Source organism: Molossus molossus, unplaced genomic scaffold (genome assembly GCF_014108415.1).
Source record: "Molossus molossus isolate mMolMol1 unplaced genomic scaffold, mMolMol1.p scaffold_m16_p_17, whole genome shotgun sequence".
In the NCBI taxonomy this organism is placed as follows: Eukaryota; Metazoa; Chordata; class Mammalia; order Chiroptera; family Molossidae; genus Molossus; species Molossus molossus.
Genome location: NW_023425352.1, coordinates 12,750,364 through 12,773,634, shown reverse-complemented (window position 1 = coordinate 12,773,634; position 23,271 = coordinate 12,750,364). Strand labels below are relative to the sequence as shown.

At 48.3% G+C, this 23,271-nt stretch overlaps 1 protein-coding gene across 1 annotated transcript in view; it reads left to right on the top strand.

The window, feature by feature from the left end:
* The first annotated feature begins 16,613 nt into the window (after positions 1-16,613).
* Positions 16,614-23,271, top strand: part of VWA2 (von Willebrand factor A domain containing 2) — a 32,132-nt gene continuing 25,474 nt past the window's right edge. The window contains exons 1-3 of the mRNA XM_036265920.1: positions 16,614-16,666; positions 19,008-19,082; positions 21,018-21,151. Of these exons, the coding sequence (XP_036121813.1) occupies positions 16,615-16,666; positions 19,008-19,082; positions 21,018-21,151 (261 nt within the window). The 5' untranslated portion in view covers position 16,614. The remainder of the gene's footprint in view (positions 16,667-19,007; positions 19,083-21,017; positions 21,152-23,271) is intronic.

Here is a 23,271-nt window from a genome sequence, read left to right as displayed (position 1 = left end):
AAACAATAGTTCCTCTAGTCCCCTGTTACTGTCTGGGATCCTTTGTTCTAAGATGTTCCTCAGAAATTACTTTTTGATCAATAAATAGCCAGTTAGAACTTCTGATCAGAATGAAGTTGTCCTCATCACTTTGAGTTGATGTGGTTCCAGCCAAAAGCAGAGGATCTTTGACTGCCTTACACGTGCCCTCTTGCTGGCTGCAGTGCGGTTACGGCAGACCTCTTTTGTGAATAGCTTGTACTGGTCTCGGGTGGATGACTGCTCGAGTCAAACATTCTCCATACTAGTGTTTTGTTTCTGTTTCTAAGAAAGTAATAGCTAAGTTGTAAGGTAAATGTCATTAATGCAAGATCAACAGTTTTGGTTCTCATGATTTAGTTCCTTTACGAGTTTTGGTTTAACTAATGCTGACTTCAGTGGCAACTGCAACATTCGGTCCTTTCTCATGCATTAAGTTTTAATACTGACTGCTGTTCTGTGTACTTAGGTTTAAAATCTTTGATGATAATTTTAATTTCATAGATTAAGGGACATGCAGTGACATGAACTTCTGGAATTTAGTCCTAGCGCCAGTCAAGTTGATTAACTTGTATGCGCTTTTACTTTTTATCTGTATAATAGGCTTTTTCTTAAAGATGTTGAGAGTGCTTACACACACAACTTCAGATGAAACCTGTATTTTCTGTTGTTTCTGAATAGATTGAAGACATTAGTTTAAAAAAAACACTTGATTTAAAGCATAGTGGTTGAACTGGCTTTTCTCCTACCGTGGGAATAACTACATGTTTTCTCTACATTTGAATACACTGGAATACCTTATATTTGGATAGTGCCTTATTTAAAAGGAACTTTTACATCTAGTTATATAGTTCATTTTCACAATAACCTTGAAAAGGAAGTACCACCCCATTGTATAGGTGAGGAGGCTGAGGCTCAGAGAGGTTAAATGGCTGCCCCAAATCACACACACAGACTGAAAGTAGGTCTTATCTCTCAAAGCTGAGTTCTCTCTGCTGCCCCCTGCTGCTTACCTGTCTGCTGTGCTATAGTGTCTTTAGGTGAGATCAATTCTGAAGTGTGTGAAACTAAGGGGTTACATACATGGTTAAGCATATTTCCTTCATTCTAATGAATATTTAATATTTTAAGTTATTCTTCTTAGAGATAGAGAAAATGTGTTTTAAATTTGATTATCTCTGGAGAAATTTGTTTTGTTAGTAATTGTAAAATTGCTATACTGGGAGTGATGTGGTGAGAACATAAAACTAATCTTTTACTCACAAGTGGTAAGTAAGTACTTCAGCATACAAGTTAATATATAGTATTTTTATATTTGAAGGAGAGTGTAAACAGCTATATTTTATAAGTGTGGAGGAGAGTACAAACAGCTGTAATTCACATAGCACTGCTGTGGTGGCGGCTAACTTTTTTAACTGGCAGCTCTGGTTTAATATATACTTTAAGTTAAACGTGAATATTTGGTTTGCTTGTACTTAGAAATTAAGAACCATGGTGACCAAGTTTTTATCTACGGCATAATGATAGTTAATTTTTCTCTTTCAGAGACAGTCTGTCGGAGATAAACACTATGAGAGAGGAAACGGTGAAGGCTAGACTTAGGGGAGAGAGGACAGCCTCTTGTATTTTCCTAACAGAACTTCTCCTTTGCGTTTTCTGTGATGGCCTTTGTTGCCTCCACTTTGGTTTGCTTACTGCTCTTCTGTTAGGTTGGGTAGTTTTATTTTTTTCCTCTAAGTTCTTCCTTCCAAATAAGCTTGGCATAAAAGATTCATACCAAATTCATAGAAATTTTAGGAAGGGATTCATAGGGGCTTCCTACTGTATATATAACTTTTTATTGCATAAAGGTACTGAAGAAAGTATGGCTCCATGTTAATACTGGGTAAATCTAGTTGATGGATATACAAGCTTTATTATTTTTTGGACTTTTATGTATGTTTGAAATATTTTATAATAAAATATGCCCTGTTCCCCCTGTCTTCATCTCTCTCTTGCACATAATAAATGTTCTTTGGTTTGCTGTTGCTCCAGTCTCTGCCCCTCTTTCCTGTGCACGCAGAGGCCAGCCGCTTCTCTTTCGTGACTTGGCTTCTTTCCCTTTGGCCTGTGGGTACAGCGTCTGTCCTTGGGCCCGAGTCTGTCCTTGGGCCCGAGTCTGTCCTTGGGCCTGCACCACTCCAGCCGGGAAGGAATGTTCTCTCCGCTCTGGCCATGCACACCCTTCCAGGTGCGGAGCCGCCTGGCTTCTTAGTGTCGCCAGAATTTGCCGCTCTATTTGCCATTTTCTGAGGCACAAATACAGTTAACGTTCTAAGTTAAAAAGCTAAATTACAGTCTATATTTTTCTTGAAGCACATAATATTAAATTCTCTCAAATTCACCTGTGCAGAATTATGGGCCAGCTGATTTTTCTGCCAGCCGCTAAGTTTCTGACAGGCTTTTCCCTGATTTTAAGTACCAGCCTGTGACAACCTAAGGAGATGTTTTCACCAACCCAGACAAACGTAAAAGACTTTTGTGGTGTTGTTTTTACTGATAATGTGTGTCAGCTAATCTGTTAGGTTAAATGGATTTTTTCTTCGTGTTGAGTTGTTCAAACATTGATGTGCTTCCATGATATAAAAATTGATGCTGCTTTGCCCAATAAAATCTTTTCATTTTGCAGCCAGATTCCTCGTGTCCTCATTGCCGGCATCTGCTAACTGCCTTTTCTTGTCGCACATCATGGATGCTCAGTTTGCTCCTACTCTGTTCAATTCCAGCCACAGTGACAGTGCAGATGAAAGTCATAGAATCACACAGTTTGCCCTTTTATTCCGGAAAATTAGGGAAGCAAGTCAAAGAACACATGAAAAACCTAACTCAGAGTCCATCAGAGTCCAAGGTATTATGGCTGGAAACTGGAATACAAACTGTTTTTAATTGAATACAACTTACTATAGCACTAGTCTCACAAATAGAGATAAGGGTTAACTCTCTCCTAGATTTATTTCACATATTAACATGCCAGATCACCAGGTCTTATTTCTGAGTAGGTTTAAGAGTTTCCTATTTCAATTCACATTAATTCAACAGATATTTACTGAGCTCCAGCTATGTGCCTGACATTGTGGTAGGTGCTGTGTTTGTTGTTCGGTGGGATCACGTGTGGCCCATCACACCTGCCAGTCCCTCATAATACCGAGTTCAGGCAGAGACAGGTAGACTAGAGCTGAGGCCATAGAGCCAAACACATAGATTATTCCTTCGCAGAGGCCATGTAAATATTGAGACGAATCAGATTCATTATGCCAGAGGAAAGATTTCTATCATGGATTAAACAGTGAACAGGAGTTGATGGGGAAAGACATTCTCTGTGCCTTTTCTTTTGGTAGAATTATTTTGCTGGGGCAGCTAGAAATGTTAAAAGGCTCAAAATTACAAATGAGGGCGATTAATATTCTCAAATCAAGCTCTCAAGACGCTACATAATACAAACTCCAGAAAACCAGTAACATGAGTATCCTTACCAACAGGGCCCTAAGCTGCCAAGTTCCAGGAGAGGAGTTAAGTCATTGTAAGGTTAGCTCCCGGGAGGCCGCCAGCCCAAAGCAGCGAACCATTTGTGTCACTAGTGGGCTCATGACCCACACAACTACCTGCATGTGGCAAGTTGAACTCTTCTGGGATTAGTCAGAGTGACACCTGGGGTGCTCACCATACAGGTGGCTCTACAGCCAGGCTGGCACCCAAGCAGTGCTTACGAAACACACATGATTCTCAAGGGTGGTTTTGTTTGCTTTTCCAGATCACAGGAGTTGGAGGGTAGCCTGTGATTCCGAACATGAGTTAAGAAAGAGCAGTAGGATGATTTTGCTTGCTGGAACCAAAGTGAGGTTCAGTGCCAGTAGGACTGCTGCCCATCTGCCCAGGGTGAGAGTTGTGGGCGGCTCACACGAAGAACTAACACTGTGTCTGTTGCCGTGAACATTGTTCAAGTTACAATGCAGTTGGACACTGCAGTCTAACTTTCCAAGGAAGGTTCTTGAATCTGGGCATTAGCTTTCCAATAGCCTCCAAAAATTGGTTTCGTCTAAGGCATTAGCTGCCCAGTCTCATCCATTTTCCTGTGCTTTCCTTTTTACCTTGAGACCCTGAGGTGATAACCTTTTGATGAGGAGGTGCCCACCTCTTGTGATATGAGAAGCCAGGCAGAAGCCTACTCTATCTCCTCCAAGGGTGCAGACAGATTCCTCTCAAAATACACTCAACAATTGCTTCTGCTAAGGCGTACATCCATGCGTGACTACTGAAGATACAAAACTTGGAAGCATTAACAGTTTGAAGGAAAGTGCTTCTGCAGTTTTGGGTGTTGACTGAATGACTATCTTGTGTTACCCAAGCTTTTGCCTTGTAGATATCCCATGTTTACTTGATTCAGCCGGAGAGCATCCCATTTCCCAAAAGCATATCCAGTAAGATCTTGTAACTATTGTGTCTAAAGAAGTTGGGATGTAGACTTGAACCCTTAGAATGGTTGGTGCCTACCCCAAACCTAAGGGGTGCCAGCTTTGAGATGGCGGTGTTTCTGTTCCTTGTGTCTGAGCTACCCCCACCCCCACCCTACTGCAGTTTTGGCCCTGGCTTGATTTGCTTTCTTGTCGAGTACTTTAGAATAAGTCCCTTTGTTTCTATGGGGATGGGTTCTTTGCCATTTAAGGTTCATTGTTTCCATTATTTCATTTCTCAACAAGAGGGTTCTGGGAATTCACAACTTTTGCATCTGTATTTTGTTACCCCCCTTTGGGCTTTTTCATATGGGCCTTACCTTGCCTTCGTCAATTGGAGGACTGGATGCAAACAGTTTGACTTGTGCTTCCCCACAGTTAGGAACCACTGTGCCCATCAGTCTTTTAATTGTATAGTCCAGGAAACTGAGCAGTTGAAAATGAATCATCTTTTCTGTGTCACAAAGCCAGTGGGCAAGAGAGCTGAACGGGGAGCCCAGACCTTTTCTCCAAAGCGGCGGTCATTCCACTACCCTGGAGTCTCCGGCTGCATATCGCCAGTGCTGAAGTCTCCACTTACCTCTGCATGGGATTCAGGTCATCTTCAAGCCCTGTGTGTGTACAGCTGAGACACGCTGTACAGAGCAATTCATGAACGAATTCACATTTTAAAAGGCCTACTGTGTGGAGTTATCAGACGCTGGGGCCTCAAAGATGAATGAAGCAACTCCTTGGAAGCAAGGGACTCACAACACAAGCCTTTTGGGATGATGGTCCTTCATGGTGACTTTAGTTTTTAAATTTCCACAAATCTTCACAAAAGAGGGGATGCCGTGGATGACAATAGTAGCTGCCCATCTTCTCTCGGTATAAAAAGCCTCTACTCCTGCTCGTGTCCTTCCATTCATCACTGCATAGCACAGCACCGCCTTTCCCTCCTCCCCGCATGCACACCTGTGGACCTGCCGGCACCTGGGAAAGATGGATTATTCTTTGATGGGAAGGAGTTTGAAGCAACTGGTATCCCACCAGTATTTATAGTTTAACCCTTTCTCAACTGTAGAATAAAAATTTAATTTGCCACCAATTAAAGATGTCAAGCTCTCAGAAACATCTAGAATTGAAATTGGGCCTCTAAGGTAAACCTGATTAGGCAAACTTGTGGAGAGAAATGTTCATAACCAATCGTAATGGGCGGGGCGGGGCGGGATGGGGGGGCTGTCAGCTGTGACATTTCCACTTTTACCAGGACTTGAGAGCTGTCTAGTCTCAAACCCTGGCTCTGTCCAGAGCAGCACAGGCCACTCGCCACATGTGGCTACGGAACATTTAAAATGTGGCTAATCCAAACAGAGATGTGCTCCACATGTAAATTACAACAGGATCTCAAAGACTAAAATATCATTCTATTGTTTACATGTTGCGATACTAGGGATCTACTGGGTTATTAAAATTAAATTCACTTGTTTCTTTTCACTTCTTTTCAAATGTGGCTACCAGAACATTTATTTATTTATATCCTCACCTGAGGACTTTTTTTTTTTTGCATTTATCTTCAGATAGAGTGGGAGGGAGAGAGGGGGAAGGAGAGAGAAGCATCAATGTGAGAGAGACACATCAACTGGTCACCACCCACAGGACCCCAACCGGGGCCGGGGACAAACTGCAACTGAGGTACGTGCCTTTAGCGGGAACTGAACCCGGGACTCTGGTCCGCGGGTGGATGCTCTTAATGGCTGAGCCAAATTGGCCAGGGTGAGCTACTACAACATTTAAAATCACCAGTGTGGCTCGCATATCTTCCTATGGGGCGATGTCCATCCAGAGGCAGAGAGCAGAGACCCCCCCCCCTTATTACTCATGCTGCTCTGGCAATGTTGGGGGGTTGGAAACCAACAACCATAGGTGGCAATGAAACATTTTTAGAATTTTTTGAAAAGGAAAGGTGTAAAAACAAAACGTACCGGTCTATCAGATTAACACAAGAATAATGGGAAGGTGTTTGAAAATAGGAAACATGTCAATCTTCCTGGAGGGCAATTTAATAATACACATCAAAAGCCTTAAGTTGCATATACCCAACAGCCTACTAACTTACCTTCTTGTAGTTTGAGTAATTGGGTAAAAGCACAAATATCTAATTGCATGATGAAAATGAAAAGGTAAGCCTGACCAGTGCTCAGTGGATAGAGCGCGGTTCCATGCACCAGGAGGTCCCTGGTTGATTCCTGGTCGGGATGCCTGGTTTCCACTCGATCCCCAGTAGGGGGCGTGTAGGAGGCAGCCAATGGATGTTTCTCACATCGGTTACCATCTCTCCCTCTCCCTTACTATAAAAAATCAATAAAAACATTTTTAAAAATGAAAAGTTAATGTTCAACAAGAGCAGGTAGGTTAAGTACATTAGAACATTAAATAGGGGCTAAAAAAACATGTTCAAGAAGGGATGTTGCCGACCCCGGCCAACAACAACTTGGAAAAGCTGGTTACCAGACAGTATGTGTAGAATGAACTAAAAATGAATTTTTATATAAGCAGACACTGGAAGAATACACAGCATGATATTAACAGTGATTATCGCCGGGTGGTGGAATAGGCGTGGTTTTTCAACGTGCTGACTGGCATTTTCCCTTTCCGCAACGAGCCCCCATATTGTGCAATGCCGCTTTTTGGATGAGTATGAAAACTACAGGTTACGCAATCATCGCCACCCTTTATGGAGTGAGTGCTTACTATTTACGAGGCATTGTGCCAGGCACCGTGCAATTTTGCTTGGTGGCGTTTGAATTTTAAAAATCATGCCCCTTCTAGACTTAATCAGGGATATTGACCAAAAAGCCCGCTTATTGCCGCGCAATTCCAGTGACAGGACAGCCAGGTAAACAAACGCAGTCTCCATGACAAACAGAAGCGATGCCAAAGTCAATATTTTCGCCTGAGTCGGAGCAATAAACCCTGCGGAGTCGACAGAGCGTGGCTCAGTTCTTGCTGCTGCACGGCTCGGAGGCGGGGACCCCGCGCAGGAGTAAGTACCTTCGCTGACTTGCCCACCCCTGACTTGCCCACCCCGCCAACAGCTTGTTGGAAGCGCGAGGGGCGGTCCGGGCGGGGCTCCCAGCAGGCCCGGGGCAGCGCCCGCCGCGCCCTCCGCCTTCCCTCGCTGGGTACAGGTGTTCCACGTGGCTCCCGCCGCGGGCGCCCTCCGCGGGCCTGCAGCGCCCCCTGGCCCACGCCGCGCCCCCGGGCAGCAGAGCCGCCGGCGCCCGGTTCCGCCGTGCGCTCCTCGCCGCGCTCGTCTCCGGGAGTCAGAACCCAGAGCTGTCTCCGCGCCGCAGGAGCCCTGGTGCCCCGGACGCCGCTAGCGTCCTCTGCAGGGGCGCCGGTTGCTTACGGCCCCCAGCCGTCCCTCCCCGGGGCGTGGAGCCGCGCGGCCCCGCGTGGACCCGCGGCGTTGCGGGCTTTGTTCGGCATTGTCTGCGTTCACCTGAGCGCGGCCGCGAGGCCCGCGCGCCTCCCCGCGCAGGCGGCGACCCGGGGAAGAGCCTACCTGGGGCCCGCCCGCTGCCCCGGGGGCACTGACCGCGGTCTTGGGAGGGGGCGCGCAGCGGGCCCCACAGCGGCCCCTCACTTGGGTCCTGGGCACCGGAACCTTGAACCCAGGGGCAAGAACCGCAGGTAAGGGGACCGGGGCTCGCGGGTGGAGGAGGGAACCGCGTATTAAACCCAAGCTGCTTGGCACAGTCACATGAAGGAGCTTGTTCTGAATCAAGGCTTTGGGGACATGCCCAGGTCTCCCCCCGGTACAGAGCATCTGCAGGTGTTCTGCTTACTCCAGTGCAGTTTTCCCCTGGCAGCTGAGTGCTGCCCATCCCCGCCGCCGCCCCCCCCACTCCCACCCCCTCCCCCCGCGAAGTCTTTGCAAGCAGAGCCTTAGAGAGGCCCACTGCCCTTGGGCGATGGAAGTCCAGGGGTTTGTCCTCCCTGGTGATGTCGCACGCTAGGCAACCCCACACCTCCACCACCTGACCCAGCCCTCCTTTCTGCTCCTCTCTGGCCCAGCGCCTGGCCCTGGGCCACCAGCTGGGGGTAAATGGGAGTGTCTGAGTTGTACCTTTGAAACTTGCCAGGGGGTCTCTTTAAAAACATGGTGGGCACCCAGGTAGAAGACAAGGGAGGGGAGCACCTTGGCCGCACGTTCATTGCGCAATCAGTAACTGTCCAGCCGAGAGGGGCCTTTCAGTGGGGATAGCACGCAGTGTGTTTGGTGTCTTGGAACTGAATAATTGGAACCTTATAAATTTCAAATTATGAGGTCTTTTAATGAAAAAACAAACAAAACTGTAAGGAATCGGGGCGCCGCAGATGTAAGGAATGGGGGGCGCCGCCGAATAAAACAGAGAAGAGACTGGAGAGCCAATCAGCCGAATAAACAGGGATCAGGCTTTATTGGGTACACTCCGGGCGGGTTCACAGACTCCGGGGGTCGGGGGTCGAGTCCTAGAAGCCGCGCTCAATGTAAGGGCTTGTGTCTTTTATATCTGCCTGTTGTAGCGGAATTTGTCCCTTAGGGTTTGGCCCTGCGGGGGCTATGCATGGAGCCTCTGGAATGTGAATCGATAAGAGCAAGATGGGAGTTAATCTACAAGCTCGAGGTAGGCTGTTCAGGGTGGGAGACAGGGCTGAGCAAGCGAGACAATGGTCGAGCACTTTGCCTGGCACCAGTCCCCAGGCCATCGGACAAAAACCTGTAGAACTTCTGCGTGTTTCATAAACTGAGGTCTAAACCTTCAAACTCTGTTTGGCTTCCGATGTGACATTGTATTAAGAAATGTGCATTCATTGAGAAAAGAGTCAGGAAAGAGAAGGAACAAGCCAGAAAGGGGAGGTGGCACTGCAGTTGGCAGTGGCCCTGGGTGTTTATCTGTAAAGGCTGCTGGCTTTCAACAGCCTGCTGCCATTCTCTTCTTGGCTGATGGGTTACAAAGCAACACCGACCCTTCTTCCAGTGGGCTGTGGCCCATTCTCTTCTTGTGTAGAACTCCAGCTCAAGGCTCTCTCTCGGCTGTAGAATTTCCCAGACTTGGTCTCCAGGCAGATCTCAGGAGGAGGGGGGGTGGGGGTTACTTCATCCTACCTGTCTGTTTGACTGAAGACCATCACTGACATATTTTTCTTTGGATTTGGTTTTTGGTCTGCCATCCAGAGCTTGGCGTAGCTCTCTCCCCTCCTCCCCCAATAGACTCGGGCCCCCTGGGATGAATTGTAGTCAGATGCCCATGTGTTTACAGATGAGGAAACCGAGACCCAGAGAGGGTGGAAGACCTGCCTGAGGGCAAATGGGAGAGCCTTGGAGGAAATGGACTCCTGGGGTTTTAATGAGTTTCATAAACTGGCACAGTTATTAATTGGCAAGTAATGAAATTGAGGATAAATTGGTGCAAATTTAAAACCTTTTGTTAAGAATGTCCCCACCAGGTTTGCATCCTGCAGAGCATTTCATTGCATCCCCAACAGCTGGGAGGGTACTGGGCACAGGGTAGATGCTTAATAGTTTTTATTGAATAAATGAAATTTCATACCATTATATCTGGAAGGGTCAGCAACACTATGAGGTGTTTTTTAGAACAGTGGCCCTCAAAACTTTTGTACTTCACATGTCAGTAAAAAGTTGTTTTAATTGGGAGGAATGTAACAGAATAACTAATTTTGTTTTTCAGCTACAGTTCACATTCAGTATTATTCTGTGTTGATTTTAGGTGGCTAATTCTTTATTGTACCTCACAAGGATATTTTAAAAATTTCCTCCTATCACCTACAAGGCCACTGGGGGGGTCTCTTGGGGATTCTACACAAGGGAGGGTCTATCCATGCAACACCCCCACTTCAGCATCACCCCAAACCAGCTCCCTGGGACAGCTGAATACACATGAAGTTCCTCCTTTAGTTTACCCTTTTGTCTTCTAAACAGCTCCAGACTGCTTCCTATTCCACCTGCAAAATTACCCGCAGGGCTTCCGGAATAGGATTCCTGTCTTTGAGCCCTCACTTCCCTTCCTGATCTGACTCCCTTCTCTCAGACTGGAGTTGCCCTGGCCCCGGGGGCTTTTGCACTGTGGTCTCCTTCCGTCCTGGCAACAACCTTTCCAGGTAAAAGGAAATTGAGAGACTGCAGAGAAGGAAGGTACCGAAGAGGCTCATGTTCACGTCTCCTGATGTCCAATTAGTGCTTTGCATGTCGTCTCTGTACTGCATGCTTCTTGTCACAGCCGAGCTGTCGCAGTCAGAGACCTGGGCTTGACTCCAAGCTTGTGGTTCACTAGCTGTGGGACCTTGGGCTCCATCCTCTCCAATACTATTTTCATGTATAAACATGGAAATGAGTTTGCCTACCCTATGGGGATGCATGAAATTACTGTGTGTAATATCATCCATCTTTTGCCATCATACATTTATTTATTTATTTTTTTTTAATCCTCACCCGAGGACGTTTTTGCATTTATCTTCAGATCGAGTGGAAGGGAGAGAGGGGTGAAGAGAGAGAGAGAGAAACATCAATGTGAGAGAGACACATCGACTGGCTGCCACCCACACAACCCCAACCAGGGCCGGGGACAAACTGCAACCAAGGTATGTGCCCTTAGCAGGAACCGAACCTGGGACACTCTGGTTGGCAGGCCAACGCTCTAACCACTGAGCCAAACCAGCCAGGGCTACCATCGTACATTTAGAACGTGTTTTACCATTAGGAGGGATGTTCGCACACTGTTTCATGGGACCTGTACACCACTGTGTGAGTGTGTGGAACTGAGATCCTCGCCATTTCACAGCGGAATGAACCGAGGCTGGGGAAGTTGTCGCAGGTCACCCAGGTCGTTAATGGTAGAGCTGGAATTCGGTATCTGGACTTCCGGTGCTGAGTGTGTCCTGCGGCCGTGAATGTGGGCCTTGCACAACTCCAAGGATTTTCAAAGATCATCAAAACAATCATGAAAACCTCTTTCAGCTAAAAATACCTCTTAGCTGGTGGGGCGAGCGTGGGAGGCTCTGTGCTTCGGCCTCTCTGCCCCGCTCTCTCCCCAGCCATCCAGGGAGTCCAAACAGCACGTTGCCCCTGGGTGCCGACTTCTGGTTGTCAGGGTTGGGTTCTGAAAACGTGTGATTCTGAGCAGGACTTTCCCCAAGCAGCTTTTCAAATGCTCCCCCTGCCTCATCAAATTGGAAACACGCCGTCCACGTTCTCACACCCTGGGCCCGAGCCAGGTGTGTGGCTAACTGCACGAGAAAGATGGTTGTTACACCAAAGGACCCCAGTGGCCTCCTGGCCGGAGACGCCTACCTCTGATGTTAGTCTTCCTGTTTCACGTTGACTGTTGTGAAGGGCTCAGGTTTCCATCCTGGCCCTTTGAGAGGAGGCTGCCAAGGGCTAATCTAATATTCGGGTTGGAATCGCATTTTGTAAGGAGGTGGAAGTGGTTTCTTTTTTCACCCTGCGCTCGTTTTGTTTCTGATCATAGAGGAGAAGGCAGGTATTGTCCTGCAAAACTGCCTGTAGCTATCAGTAGTCCACCCTGCTTTGTCAAAAGTAGCCTTGTCTTGGCCTTGGTTTTTTCTGTGTGGTGGGAATGTGATCCCAGAGTGCAATGTTTTGTGGTGGCCTGCAGCACACCCCACTGGCCCGCTGTCCCCAGATGCCACCGGTGCTGTGTGGAAGCAGGATCTGCAGACACGATGAGAAGCCTGGAGGGGTGGGGGGCATCTACGTCCACGCGTGAGCGCCCCAGACGCCAGGAAAGATGCGTGGGATTAGCATGAGTAATGGAACAGAAAGGAACAAATGTGATGACGGAGGCGTTTGGTAGTGGAGAAGCCTCGACAGGCCGTACCTGGGAAAGGGGACTGTTTCTGCCCCTGGCTGCTTTGGAACAGAAGGCAGAGAGCTCTGGAAATCTCTGTGCTCCAGAGGGAGTTCCTGGCAGGGGCTTAGCTGGGTGGAAAACTGCCTAAGGGCAGATTCGGGGTGGCAGACTTTTTTTTTTTTTTTTTTGGTTAATCCTCACCTGAGGATATTTTTTCCCATTGATTTTTAGGAAGAGTGGAAGGGAGGGAGGTAGAGAGAGAGAGAAGGAGAACTTGAGAAAGACATTGATTGACTGCCTCCTGAACGAGCCCTAATGGGGCCAGAGATCGAACCCTTAACCCAGGTATGTGCCCTGACCAGGAATTGAACCCGCGATCCTTTGGTGCACAGGTGGACTCTCCCACTGGGCCATACCGGCCAGGACATGGGGTGGCAGACTTTTAACTATACTTCAGACACACATCACCCAGAGGCCAGGAGGAGTCTAATCCTTTTGTTAGCTGTATAACCTGGGGCAAAACACTCACTTCTCCATGCCTCAGTTTTCTCATCTGTAAAATGGGAATGATGCCCCCACTGGCTGGCTGTGTGGATGAGGAGGGAGAAGGCACAAAGCATGGGACCCGGCAATAAGCATACCCACATGGTGGTTGTAGCTGTGGAGTTGTACTGTGGAACTCATTCTTTTAGCAAAGTTTCAATTTATTTATTTTAAATATGTTTTTACTGATTCTTTAGAGAGAGAAGAAGGGAGAGGGAGAGAGAGAAACATCGATGTGAGAGAGAAACATCAATTGGCTGCCTCCTGCACGCCCCCTACTGGGGATCAAGCCCACAACCCAGGCATGTGCCCTGACTTCTGGCACTGATTTGGGAATCGAACTGGGACCTCTCAGTCCATGGGAAGACACTCAATCCACTGAGCCACACCAGCTGGGCTTAACAAAGTTTTCAGATGCCGGGTTGTATTTAGAATGTCAAATTAGTATTTCAAGAACGCTTTGCTTAGTGAAGAAGGGAGAAGAAACAGTATTTGAAATGGCTGTGTGAGAACAGTGAGTCAAGAGTACTGTTAACACTTCACCAGCATCGAAATAACCTTCGTTTCATTTATCTTGGTACAAAAAGGGGGGCCCAGGGCTTGATCTGGAAGCATCCCGCCTGTGGTGGGCGGCGGGCATTCCCTGCCGCACTCACCCAGCGGCACCTGTCCTGCAGGGCCAGCTCCATCCCATCCGCACACGAGGAAGGACTTCTGGCACTGATGTGCAGATTGCCCACATACGCTTTTTGTTTTTTATTCCTCACCTGAGGATATTTTTACATTTATCTTCAGACAGAGTAGGGGAGAGAGAGAGAGAGAGAAACACCAATGTGAGAGAGAGACATCGATTTGTTGCCACCTGCACGACCCCAACTGGGGCCAGGGACAAACTGCAAATGAGGTACGTGCCCTTGGCCGGAATCGAACCCAGGACTTTTTGGTCCGCGGGCTGACGCTCTAACTGCTGAGCCAAACCAGCCAGGGCACGTTTTGTTTTAATGAGCAGAAAGTTAGGAACATTCACCTGGGCAAGCAAGGGCACAAAACAGAGGGAGATGAAGTTGCTTAGGTTGGTTTCATGGCAGAGGGAGGGGACCCGTGTGTACTATGCAGGAACCTGCCAGACAGTTTTCCACCTTGTCCTCACGGCTGCCTGGGAGGCTGCTAGAATCCTGTTTTTATAAAAAAATTAACAGGCCTGAGCCTCAGAGTGCTGCGTGTGCCCAAGGTCAGAAGCTGTGACCCCAGAAAAATCGTCCTGAATGTAAGGAGTTGATAGCATCGAGAAGCCCTTTACCTTGCCCTGCCCTGCCCCTTGCCCCCAGGCCTGGCCTTTGCCTGGCTCCCCGGTGGCAGGTGGGGACTTGTCCTGCATCTGTTGTGTAGGATAAGAGGAAAGAAAATGTGTCCTTGGGGGAAAGGGAGGTGCCTTGCTGGCGTGTGCTGGGCTGGAAGCTAGCAGGAGGCGTGACCGCCCCTCAGCCACCCAGTGTCCCCTCTGTCCACCTTTCTCCCTGGATGGTGCCTGGGGAGCCCCTGACTTCCCCACTCGCAATACTGAATCCCCTGTTTTCACCTGGATGACGCGAGGCTGAGCCTCCTCATCGCTGGAAGCACAAAGACTCTCGGCTGGCTGGGATGTGGGATTGTTTGTTTTCAGAAATGTTATGAAATCCAAAGAGCTGAGTTGAGTCATAGGTTCAGGATGGAGGGGAGATCAAAGGGGATTTTTAAAACCGGAAGACACCTTAGCTGCATCTGGTACACCCAACCTCCTGGTTTTGTAAGTGAGGAACCACGGCCCTTCCCAGGGTCACACTGCTTCTGGTTCAAGGTGCAGGTTCTCTGCCACCACGGGCCAGTGTGGCCCCTGCCTGTCCGTTGGTCACTTATAGGGGTGCCATCTCAGTGTGGATGGAGTTCTGAGCCGTGGCTCAAGCCCCTGAGCTGACCTTGGCTCCAGAAGTGGTAAGATTAGGGGAAAGTGCATTGAATTAGGAGCTGGAGATTTGAGCTATGTGACTGTCCAGGACCCTCCCTCTTCTGAGCCTCGGTGACCTCGTCCATTCATCTCTGAGGTGTGCATGGTCCATTCACCCCCAGTCTCCTCTTTAACACGTACCGTGACCCTCTCGGTCCCCAGTTCCTGCAGGTCGGGGTAAGCACTGACCCCATAGCATGCCCCTTCTGTTTATGCGCCTTCTCTGTAATTCCAAGTGAGGCCTGGCCATAGTGGCTTTATGAACACGAATCGCGTCATTTTAAACCTCTCTACAGAAGGCTCTACATTTTCAAGGCAGCTTTGTCTCTCAGCCTGCTCAGCAAATCCTCTGGATTCTGAGTTGTTTCTTCTTTTTTTTAATCCTTACCTGAGGATAGTTTTCTATTTATCTTCAGACAGAGTGAGAGGGAAGGAGAGAAACATTGACGTGAGAGGGACACATCGAGTGGTTGTCTTCCACAAGACCCCGACCAGGTCCGGGGACAAACTGCAACTGAGGTACGTGCCCTTGACCAGAATCGAACCCACGACTCTTTGGTCTGCAGGCCGACACTAACCACTGAGCCAAACCAGCCAGGGCTCCAAGTCTTTTCTTAAAGGGCACGTTTAATGCAGAGAGACCAAACAGGGAGACCTTGAATGTACTGGATCCCACAGGGCACAAAATAGGATTTCGAGACCCTTTTATCATGATAGTTTTAGATGTTTCCTTGCTAAATGACACTGGGAGAAAAAGTCTAAATTTCTTTCTGTACAAACCCTTCCGGTTCTTACACTACCTGTGCACCTGCTGGAACCTAAGATTGTCTGAATGGTGCATCGGATCCTCGTGACTGAAAAGATAGTGGTCATTTCCCAGGCCTGGCAGCTGAGATCGGAAGGACGCCTCAGGTGTGTGCCCTTATCGAACCCAAGTTACCGGCTGTTTTGTTTTTGTTTTTTTAAATTTTTTATTGATTTTTAGAGAGAGAGGAAGGGAGAAGGAGAGAGACAGAGAAACATTGATGATAGAGACACATCAGTTGGCCGCCTCCTGCATGCCCCCCACTGGGGATCGGACCTACAGCCTGGGCATGTGCCCTGACCGGGAATCGAACCAGTGACCTCTTGGTCCATGGGTCAATGCGCATGGCTACAAGCAGTTTCTTGTTCAAAGCTCTCACATTTCACGCTAATACTGCCCTCAAACATCGACAATAATCAGGCTCCATGGAACTGAATTTCAGCCATCCTATAAGCATTGTTAGGCCATAAAAAAAACTTTAAAAATGTGTTTCTTCCTCAGCCACAGTGCTGTTTATAATAAGTTAGAAAGTACGGGCTTGGTGGCTGCCAGGTTTCATAAAATGAAGACACTGTAATCAAATCTTCAAGCCAGGACCCCATCTGTTCATTCAGGACACAGGCCTTGCTCCTTGCCCAGGTCCTCCGAGGAGCTGGCAGGGGTGGGGGTGGGGGTGGGTGTCTTGGGAAGATGTTAGACTGTTCTTTAAAGTCAAAGTCATTGGAGTAAAGTCTCCCAGGGCTTTTGGGAATGGGGTCTCCTCCGGGCTACTGTAGTGACTATGCGAGGAGGGTCCTCTAGGGTGATACAGGTGCCCTGGGGGAGGCTAGGTAGTTGTCCTCTTGTTTGGGCGTGTGACTTTGGAGCTCACAGAGATCATCGCTGTTGCTTTCTTTCTTGTCCTGTAGTCGTAGCAACATGCCCTCTGTCCTGTGGCTGGAAGCCATCTACATTTTCCTGTTTGCTGGAGGTAAGTTTGGTGGTGGGGGGTAAGTGTTGCGGGGTTTGGTTTGGTTTGCTTCACATCCTGTCAGTTTTAACGTCGAAAGGTCTCTTGATGGCATCTGTGTCTCCACTCCATGGCCAGCTGCCTGGTCTAAGCCCCATCCTCTCATGCTTGGACCAATGCAGTAGCCTCCTAACTGGCCTCCCTGGGTCTCCTCCAGCCCATTCTCTGCACAGCAACCATTTCAAAAGGCAAATCTGATCATGGCTGGATCCCTCTCCACTTGCACCCCTGCCTGAACTTTTAGGGAATGCCCCACTGCTCACGGAGGCCCTGCCTATCTGACCCCAGAGCCACTTTTGGTCCTCTCTGGTGTCCCCGCCACCCTTAGGACTACAGTCCATACCCCCTCCTGCCCACACGCTTGCTCCCTCCTGCCCTAGGAATTATCAGTTATGGTGGCCACCCTGCCTTACCCCCACCCTGGTAAACTCCTCCTCATCCTTCAGCACCCAGCACACTTCCTCCTGGACCCCCAGATCAGGTCAGATCCCCTGTTAAAATCCCCTGGAGCCTTGGTCGCTCTGCTATGTAATACTTAACACAGATATGAGTTTATTTCTGTGTGAATTAAAAAAAAAAAAATGGCCCTGGCCGGTTTGGCTCAGCGGTTAGAGCATTGGCCTGCGGTCCAGAGAGACCTGGGTTCGGTTCCTGCTAAGGGCACATACCTTGGTTGCAGTTTGTCCCCGGCCCTGGTTGGGTCATGTGGATGGCAACCACTTGATGTGTCCCTTTCATGTCGATGTTTCTCTCTTTCTCCCTCCCACTCTACCTGAACAAAAAATAAAAAAATGTCCTTGGGTGAGGATAAAAAAAAAGAATCCGTGTCCAGCTTCTTCATCAGGTATAAAGAGACCCTGCATAGTCTTTATTTGCTGACTACTGTGTAATTTCAGCACCTTCCCTGGGCTTGGCATGTAGTCGGTGCTCAAGAAGTAGATTTATGAATGAATAATGGAACAAATCAGTTTTCTTTTTACTTCTCACTTTGTCCCTCCCAAGCCCTGGCCTCTTTGAGATGGGAGGTGGTAGGAGGAATAGGTGTGTTTTGCGGTTGTGGACAGGGTGGCCGGCTGTCCGCGTCTCGCTCGGGAGTCACTTGTCTCTGAGCTTCTCTCCTGCAGTTCCGCCCTGGTCTGTGTTTCAGAGAGCAGGTGTACTCTCTGCTGAGTGGCGGCTGTCACCACCGCCTGTCCCCAGAGCCTGCGGGACATGAGAGAGGCTGGAGAGGAGGGTGGTTGCTTAGCTCACCTGTTTCCCCTTTAACTGTGCAGGTAGACAGTGTAACTCAGTGACTTTGTGGTCAAGGTGTTGGGGGGAGAGGAGACATGTTTGGCTACAGGGTCTGACTGTGGTCCCCGAGGCCCAGTGAAGCCCTGCTCCAGCTCATCCTAGAACTTCTCGTGTGGCCTGACCATGTCACAGAACACTTGATCTGACCGCCCTGGGTTGTACAGATGAGGCAAGCTGGGCGGAACCAGTACTTTTATACCCTTGTAACATTATGGAACATATAAGTCTTTTTTGTTGTCGTCGTTAATCCTCACCCGAGAATAATTTTTCCATTGATTTTTAGAGAGAGTGGAAGTGAAGGAGAGAATTGGAGAGAGAGAGAGAAACACATCGATGTGAGAGAGACACATCAATTGGTTGCCTTCTAAATGACTCCAACCAGGGCTGGGGATCGAACCTCCAACTGGGAATTGAACCCTTGGGTGTGGGGGACAATGCTCTAACCACTGAACACACCAGCCAAGGCAGGATGTAGGCATTTTTAAGATGCTTAATTTATTTGGCCAAATTACTTTTCAAAAGGGTGGTACCAGTTTACCATGCCACTACTGGAGATTTTTTTCCTGAACTAAGTAAGCTTTTCCCAATTATATTTAAAATGGTATCCCATTGTAGGAGTTAAAACATTTTCTCATTGTGCTTTTCTGTGAATTCTCCTTCTTCTGAGTCACCTGTTCACATCCAGGGTTAATTTCTGTGTCAGTCAGCAGAGAACCCAGTGATTATACCCAACCAGGGCAAAACTTGTTTGAATCACAGGCTCTCTCCAGACTCTGTGTATATTAATTTTTCTCTCAAATTAAATACAAAGGTACCTGACACCAGAGGGGTGATTGGTGGTGGTGGTGGGGGGGGGGTCCTTCTAGTAATTTTTGAGATACAGTATCATTAAACTCCTCACATTCCTGTTTATTTCTTATCCCCTGTTTGCTCTGGTCACGTAATGTAGAGACTAAGACTCCTCACCTCTCTGCCTTGTAATGACTGCTTCTGGTATCTTCTCTCCTAGTGCCCCCATCCCTCCCTCTTCAGGAAGTCCAAGTAAGCAGGGAGACCCTTGGGAAGATTTCAGCCGCCAGCAAAAGTAAGTCCATGTTTTATTCAACCCTCTAAGCCCCCACTGCGGCCTCTGTGACCCACCCGAGGGAAATCACGTTACTCCAGACTGTTTCCGCCTCACTCCCTTTCCCTTGTGGCCAGAGTCATTTTCCCAAAACAGGGGCCCACTAAGTCTCTGTCGGGTAAAAACCCTTGGTACATCCCTGTTGTTAACTTTCTGTCTCAAATTTTTAAAATTTATTTAAAAAATATATATATTTTATTGATTTTTTTTTTTTTAATTTTAGAGAAAGAGGAAGAGCGAGAGAGAGAGAAACATTGACGTGAGAGAGAAACACTGATTGGCCGCCTCCTGCACGCCCCCTACTGGGGATCAAGCCTGCAACCCAGGCATGTGCCATGACCGGGAATCCAACCAGGACCTCTCAGTCCAGGGGGTGACACTCAATTCACTGGGCCACACCTGCCCGGCTATTTTTAAATTTTTAATTACACTTTACTTTAAATATTATTTTGTATTAGTTTCAGGTGTACAGCACAGTGGTTAGACAATCATACACTTGACAAATTGTCCCCCCGATGTTTCCAGCCCCCGCCTGGCCCCGTACACAGTTATTACGGTGTTGTTGATTATACGTATTCCCTGCGCTATAGTTTACATCCCGTGACTGTTCTGTAACCACCATTGTGTGCTTCTCAGTCCCCTCACCTTTTCCACCCGGTCCCCCAGCCCCCTACTAGTCTGTTCTCTGAATCTATGAGTCTGTTTCGTTTGTTCATTTATTTTGTTCTTTAGATTCTACATATACGTGAAATCATGTGGTACTTGCCTTTCCGTGACTGACTCATTTCACCTGTTCCCATATTTTTTGGCCTACACTTTGATGGTTCTGTCAGTGACCACTGTCTATGCAACCAGTCCCATCTGCTACCATACTCCTCCTTCTTCCGCCCTGCCCAGCATCCCCTGCGCGTGCATCCCCTTCCCAGGCCCTGCGCACCCCTTCCCTCCCTCTCTGGTGGAACCCATTCGTCTGCTGCCTTCCGGGTGGCACCCTGTGACCGGTGCTTCTCTGACTCCGCTTCTGTGTCTTCACAGTGAGGTGTGGTTTGAACTGTGCAGCCACACGGCCTCGACTTCATCCCTGGCTCCACGCCTCCTGTTATTTGCCCTTAGGAATGTCACTGTGCCCTGCTTTCCTCCTCTCTCCAGTGGGAATAACATCGCAAACACTTAGGGGTAGGGATGCGGGGCTAGGGAGCCGATGGCTAATGGGTACAGGGTTTCTCAGTGAGGTGTTGGAAAACGTTCTGAAATGGCCTGAGGTGATGATGGAATGCCTCTGTGAATATACTCAAAACCATTGAATTATATACTTTAGATGGGCGAATTATATGATGTGTGACTGATACCTCAATACAACTGTTTAACAGTTTTAAAAAACAGTTCTCTAAGGGTGGATGTGAGAACGAAGTGCACAGTACGTGTGAAGTGTTTAAAGCAGCACCTGGTACGGGGGAGGTCGCAGTCGGAGCTGCTGTTACTACTCGGGCTCATGGGTAACGTGACCTCGTGTACCAGGGGGCCTGGCTGTGTCCCAGACTGGACTGTGGCCCTGGAGGGTTGGGACCACGGCTCTTCAGTATTCCTCACTGGCCCAGGGCCCGATGGCCCTGCTGCCATGGCTCAGTCAGTGCTTTTGGCTTAGACTCTTCCATTATCAGACTTTCACGGAGGGGCCTCTTGAGGAGCATCGTGTCCATGTGGGTGTTCTTCCCGCTGAAGAGGGGCTGCCTCTTGCCTGGACTTTTCCAGTGTTACTTCCTTCATTGACCTAAGAGGAGCAGCAACAGACCTACCACAGGGTTGTTTCTGCCTCCTCTCTGCTTTGGGAGTGAGACCCTCTTGGGACCAGACTGCAAGGAAGCTGATTGTCACCCATCTGTCCCCCTCTCCCAGTTATGTGGTGCTCAGCTGCGGTGGATGTCCTGTTTTTGATAGATGGCTCTCACAGCATCGGGAAAGGGAGCTTTGAAAGGGCCAAGCACTTTGCCATCACAGTCTGTGACGCGCTGGACATCAACCCTGAGAGGGTGAGTGCAAGTCTTGCTCTCCTTATATTTAGAGTGTCTTTGGTTTTAAGGGACAGAAATCCAATCTTAAGCAGAAGAGGGCATTTACTAGCCTGAGGACGCGGGAAGACCAAGGTGGTGAATCGTCATTGCAGGGGCCGTAGGATCCAAGGGCTCAGTCCCTCTCTTCTTCTTTCAGTTTTTCTTACAACAGTTGGCTTCCTTCTCAGGCAGGTTTTCCACACATAGCAAAGCTGCCCTGCATTGTCCTTTAAGCTAGTGACACCAGTAAAAAGGAAGTGGACTTTTTACCCTGCATCTGACAGAAAAAGTCCCAGGGAGGGCTCTGATTGGGCAGGTGCAGGTCACATGACAATCCCTTAACCAATCACAGTAATTCAAGGGAAGAGATTGTCTGGCCAGACCTGAGGCAGGTGCTCATCCATGTTCATGAGGTGGTGGTGAATACGTGTCTTTCCACTAGAAAGACATTGTGTCTGTACAACAGTGAGAAAGAGAAATCATTTAACTACCTCCTGAGACTAGAATCTCAGCACAGATCACAGCTCCTACCCTCTCTCTTCACTTCAGAGGAACTACTGCCTGAGTGAATCCAGCCAGTATGTTCATTTCTTGTTCTTTCTGGCTCCAGACAGTAGGTTTTAAGTATCAGCAAAGTTTGCTAGCGGTGGCTCTCGTGGCTGAAAGGAGCATTTTGGAATAACTCCATAGGAGAATGGGCGATGAACATACACAGACAGTTCGCAGAAAACAAAACACAAATTGCCCGTGGACATATGAAAAGATGCCCAACCACCTCACTCAATGTAATAGCAAAATCCGACGTATGTACCGCTTTTCACTTACTGGATTAGCAAAAATCCAGAGTTTGGTGACATGCTGCTTTGGCAAGTCTACAGGAAACTGACATTCTCACACACTGCTGGTGGGAATGTGCAGCCTCTCTAAGGGGGAATCCCACAGTGTCTGTCACAGTTACAAAGGCTTGGACCCTTTCACCCAGTCATTTATTCTAAATAGATTCCCACAGATGGTGTTCCAAGATAACATTCCTGGGTTAATCCCAGGAACACCACTAGGATTCAGGAGCGAAAGTGGCCTTTTATGGTGGCCAGATTTTCTCCAGAATAGCATGTCGTTTGGTGAGATTGAGCACATTGCCCTGGACCTCAGGCAGTCTTGCCATAAAGGTACAACACTTTTGACCTTGGCATTGATGTAGGATGTCCTGACGTGGGTGGCAAGTTGGGAGAGAAGAACTGAATGGATTATGAGAGAATGTGTACAGATGAGGGAGAAAGCTCAGAGAGGCTAAGTGACTGCCCAGAGTCACACAGCAATCTTAGAAGAGAGCTGCGTGTGGAAGAAGTGGAGCTCTTGATGATCGCTCAGGATTTCTTTCGTGAGGTCATTTGTCCCTACCCATTGGGCTAGGGTGGGGTGATGAGACTCAGACTTCACCCTTTGCTCTCATGTTGGAAGTGGACAACATGGCATTGTGTATCTGGGTGTCTGGGTTGTGCGTGTATGTATGTACATGGAAGTGGGGGGTGCTGGTGGAATTCAGGACCCTCAAAGAGAAACAAAATCCTTCATGGCTGGTACTGTTGGGAGCGGCTGTCCCAACCCACAGGGCCCCAGAGTTCAGGAAATTGAATCTCAGTGTTGCCTGGCCACATCTAGAACGTGGCCGTCTTAGGTGAGATATTGGCAAACCGGACAGTGCCCATGACAAGGAGTGAGATAGTGAGAGGTCTGGAAATGTCCATGTATGAGGGAACCTGATTTCATTTTTAGATGAAAGAGGGTACAGAGTGGCTCCGTTTTCTTAAGAAGGCAGAGGCTGGGTGTGGAGGGAGATACATGTGGGCTTGGCCAGAGAAAAACGTTCTCACAGCCAGACTTGCTGCGCAGAGGAGTCGGGGGTCTCTTTCAGTGGGTGCCCACACGTGGTCCACGAGACTTGCTGGCATGCTAGCGGAGGACTTTCTGCATCAAGGTGATCTCAGACGGTTCCATCTGGTTTGTGGCTTCAGGTTTTATGTTCTTGCTGCTGCATTTTTGTTTTCTTGTGGACCCCATGTACAAGAGATTTTACTTTCTAGAACTTCAGTGTTCAG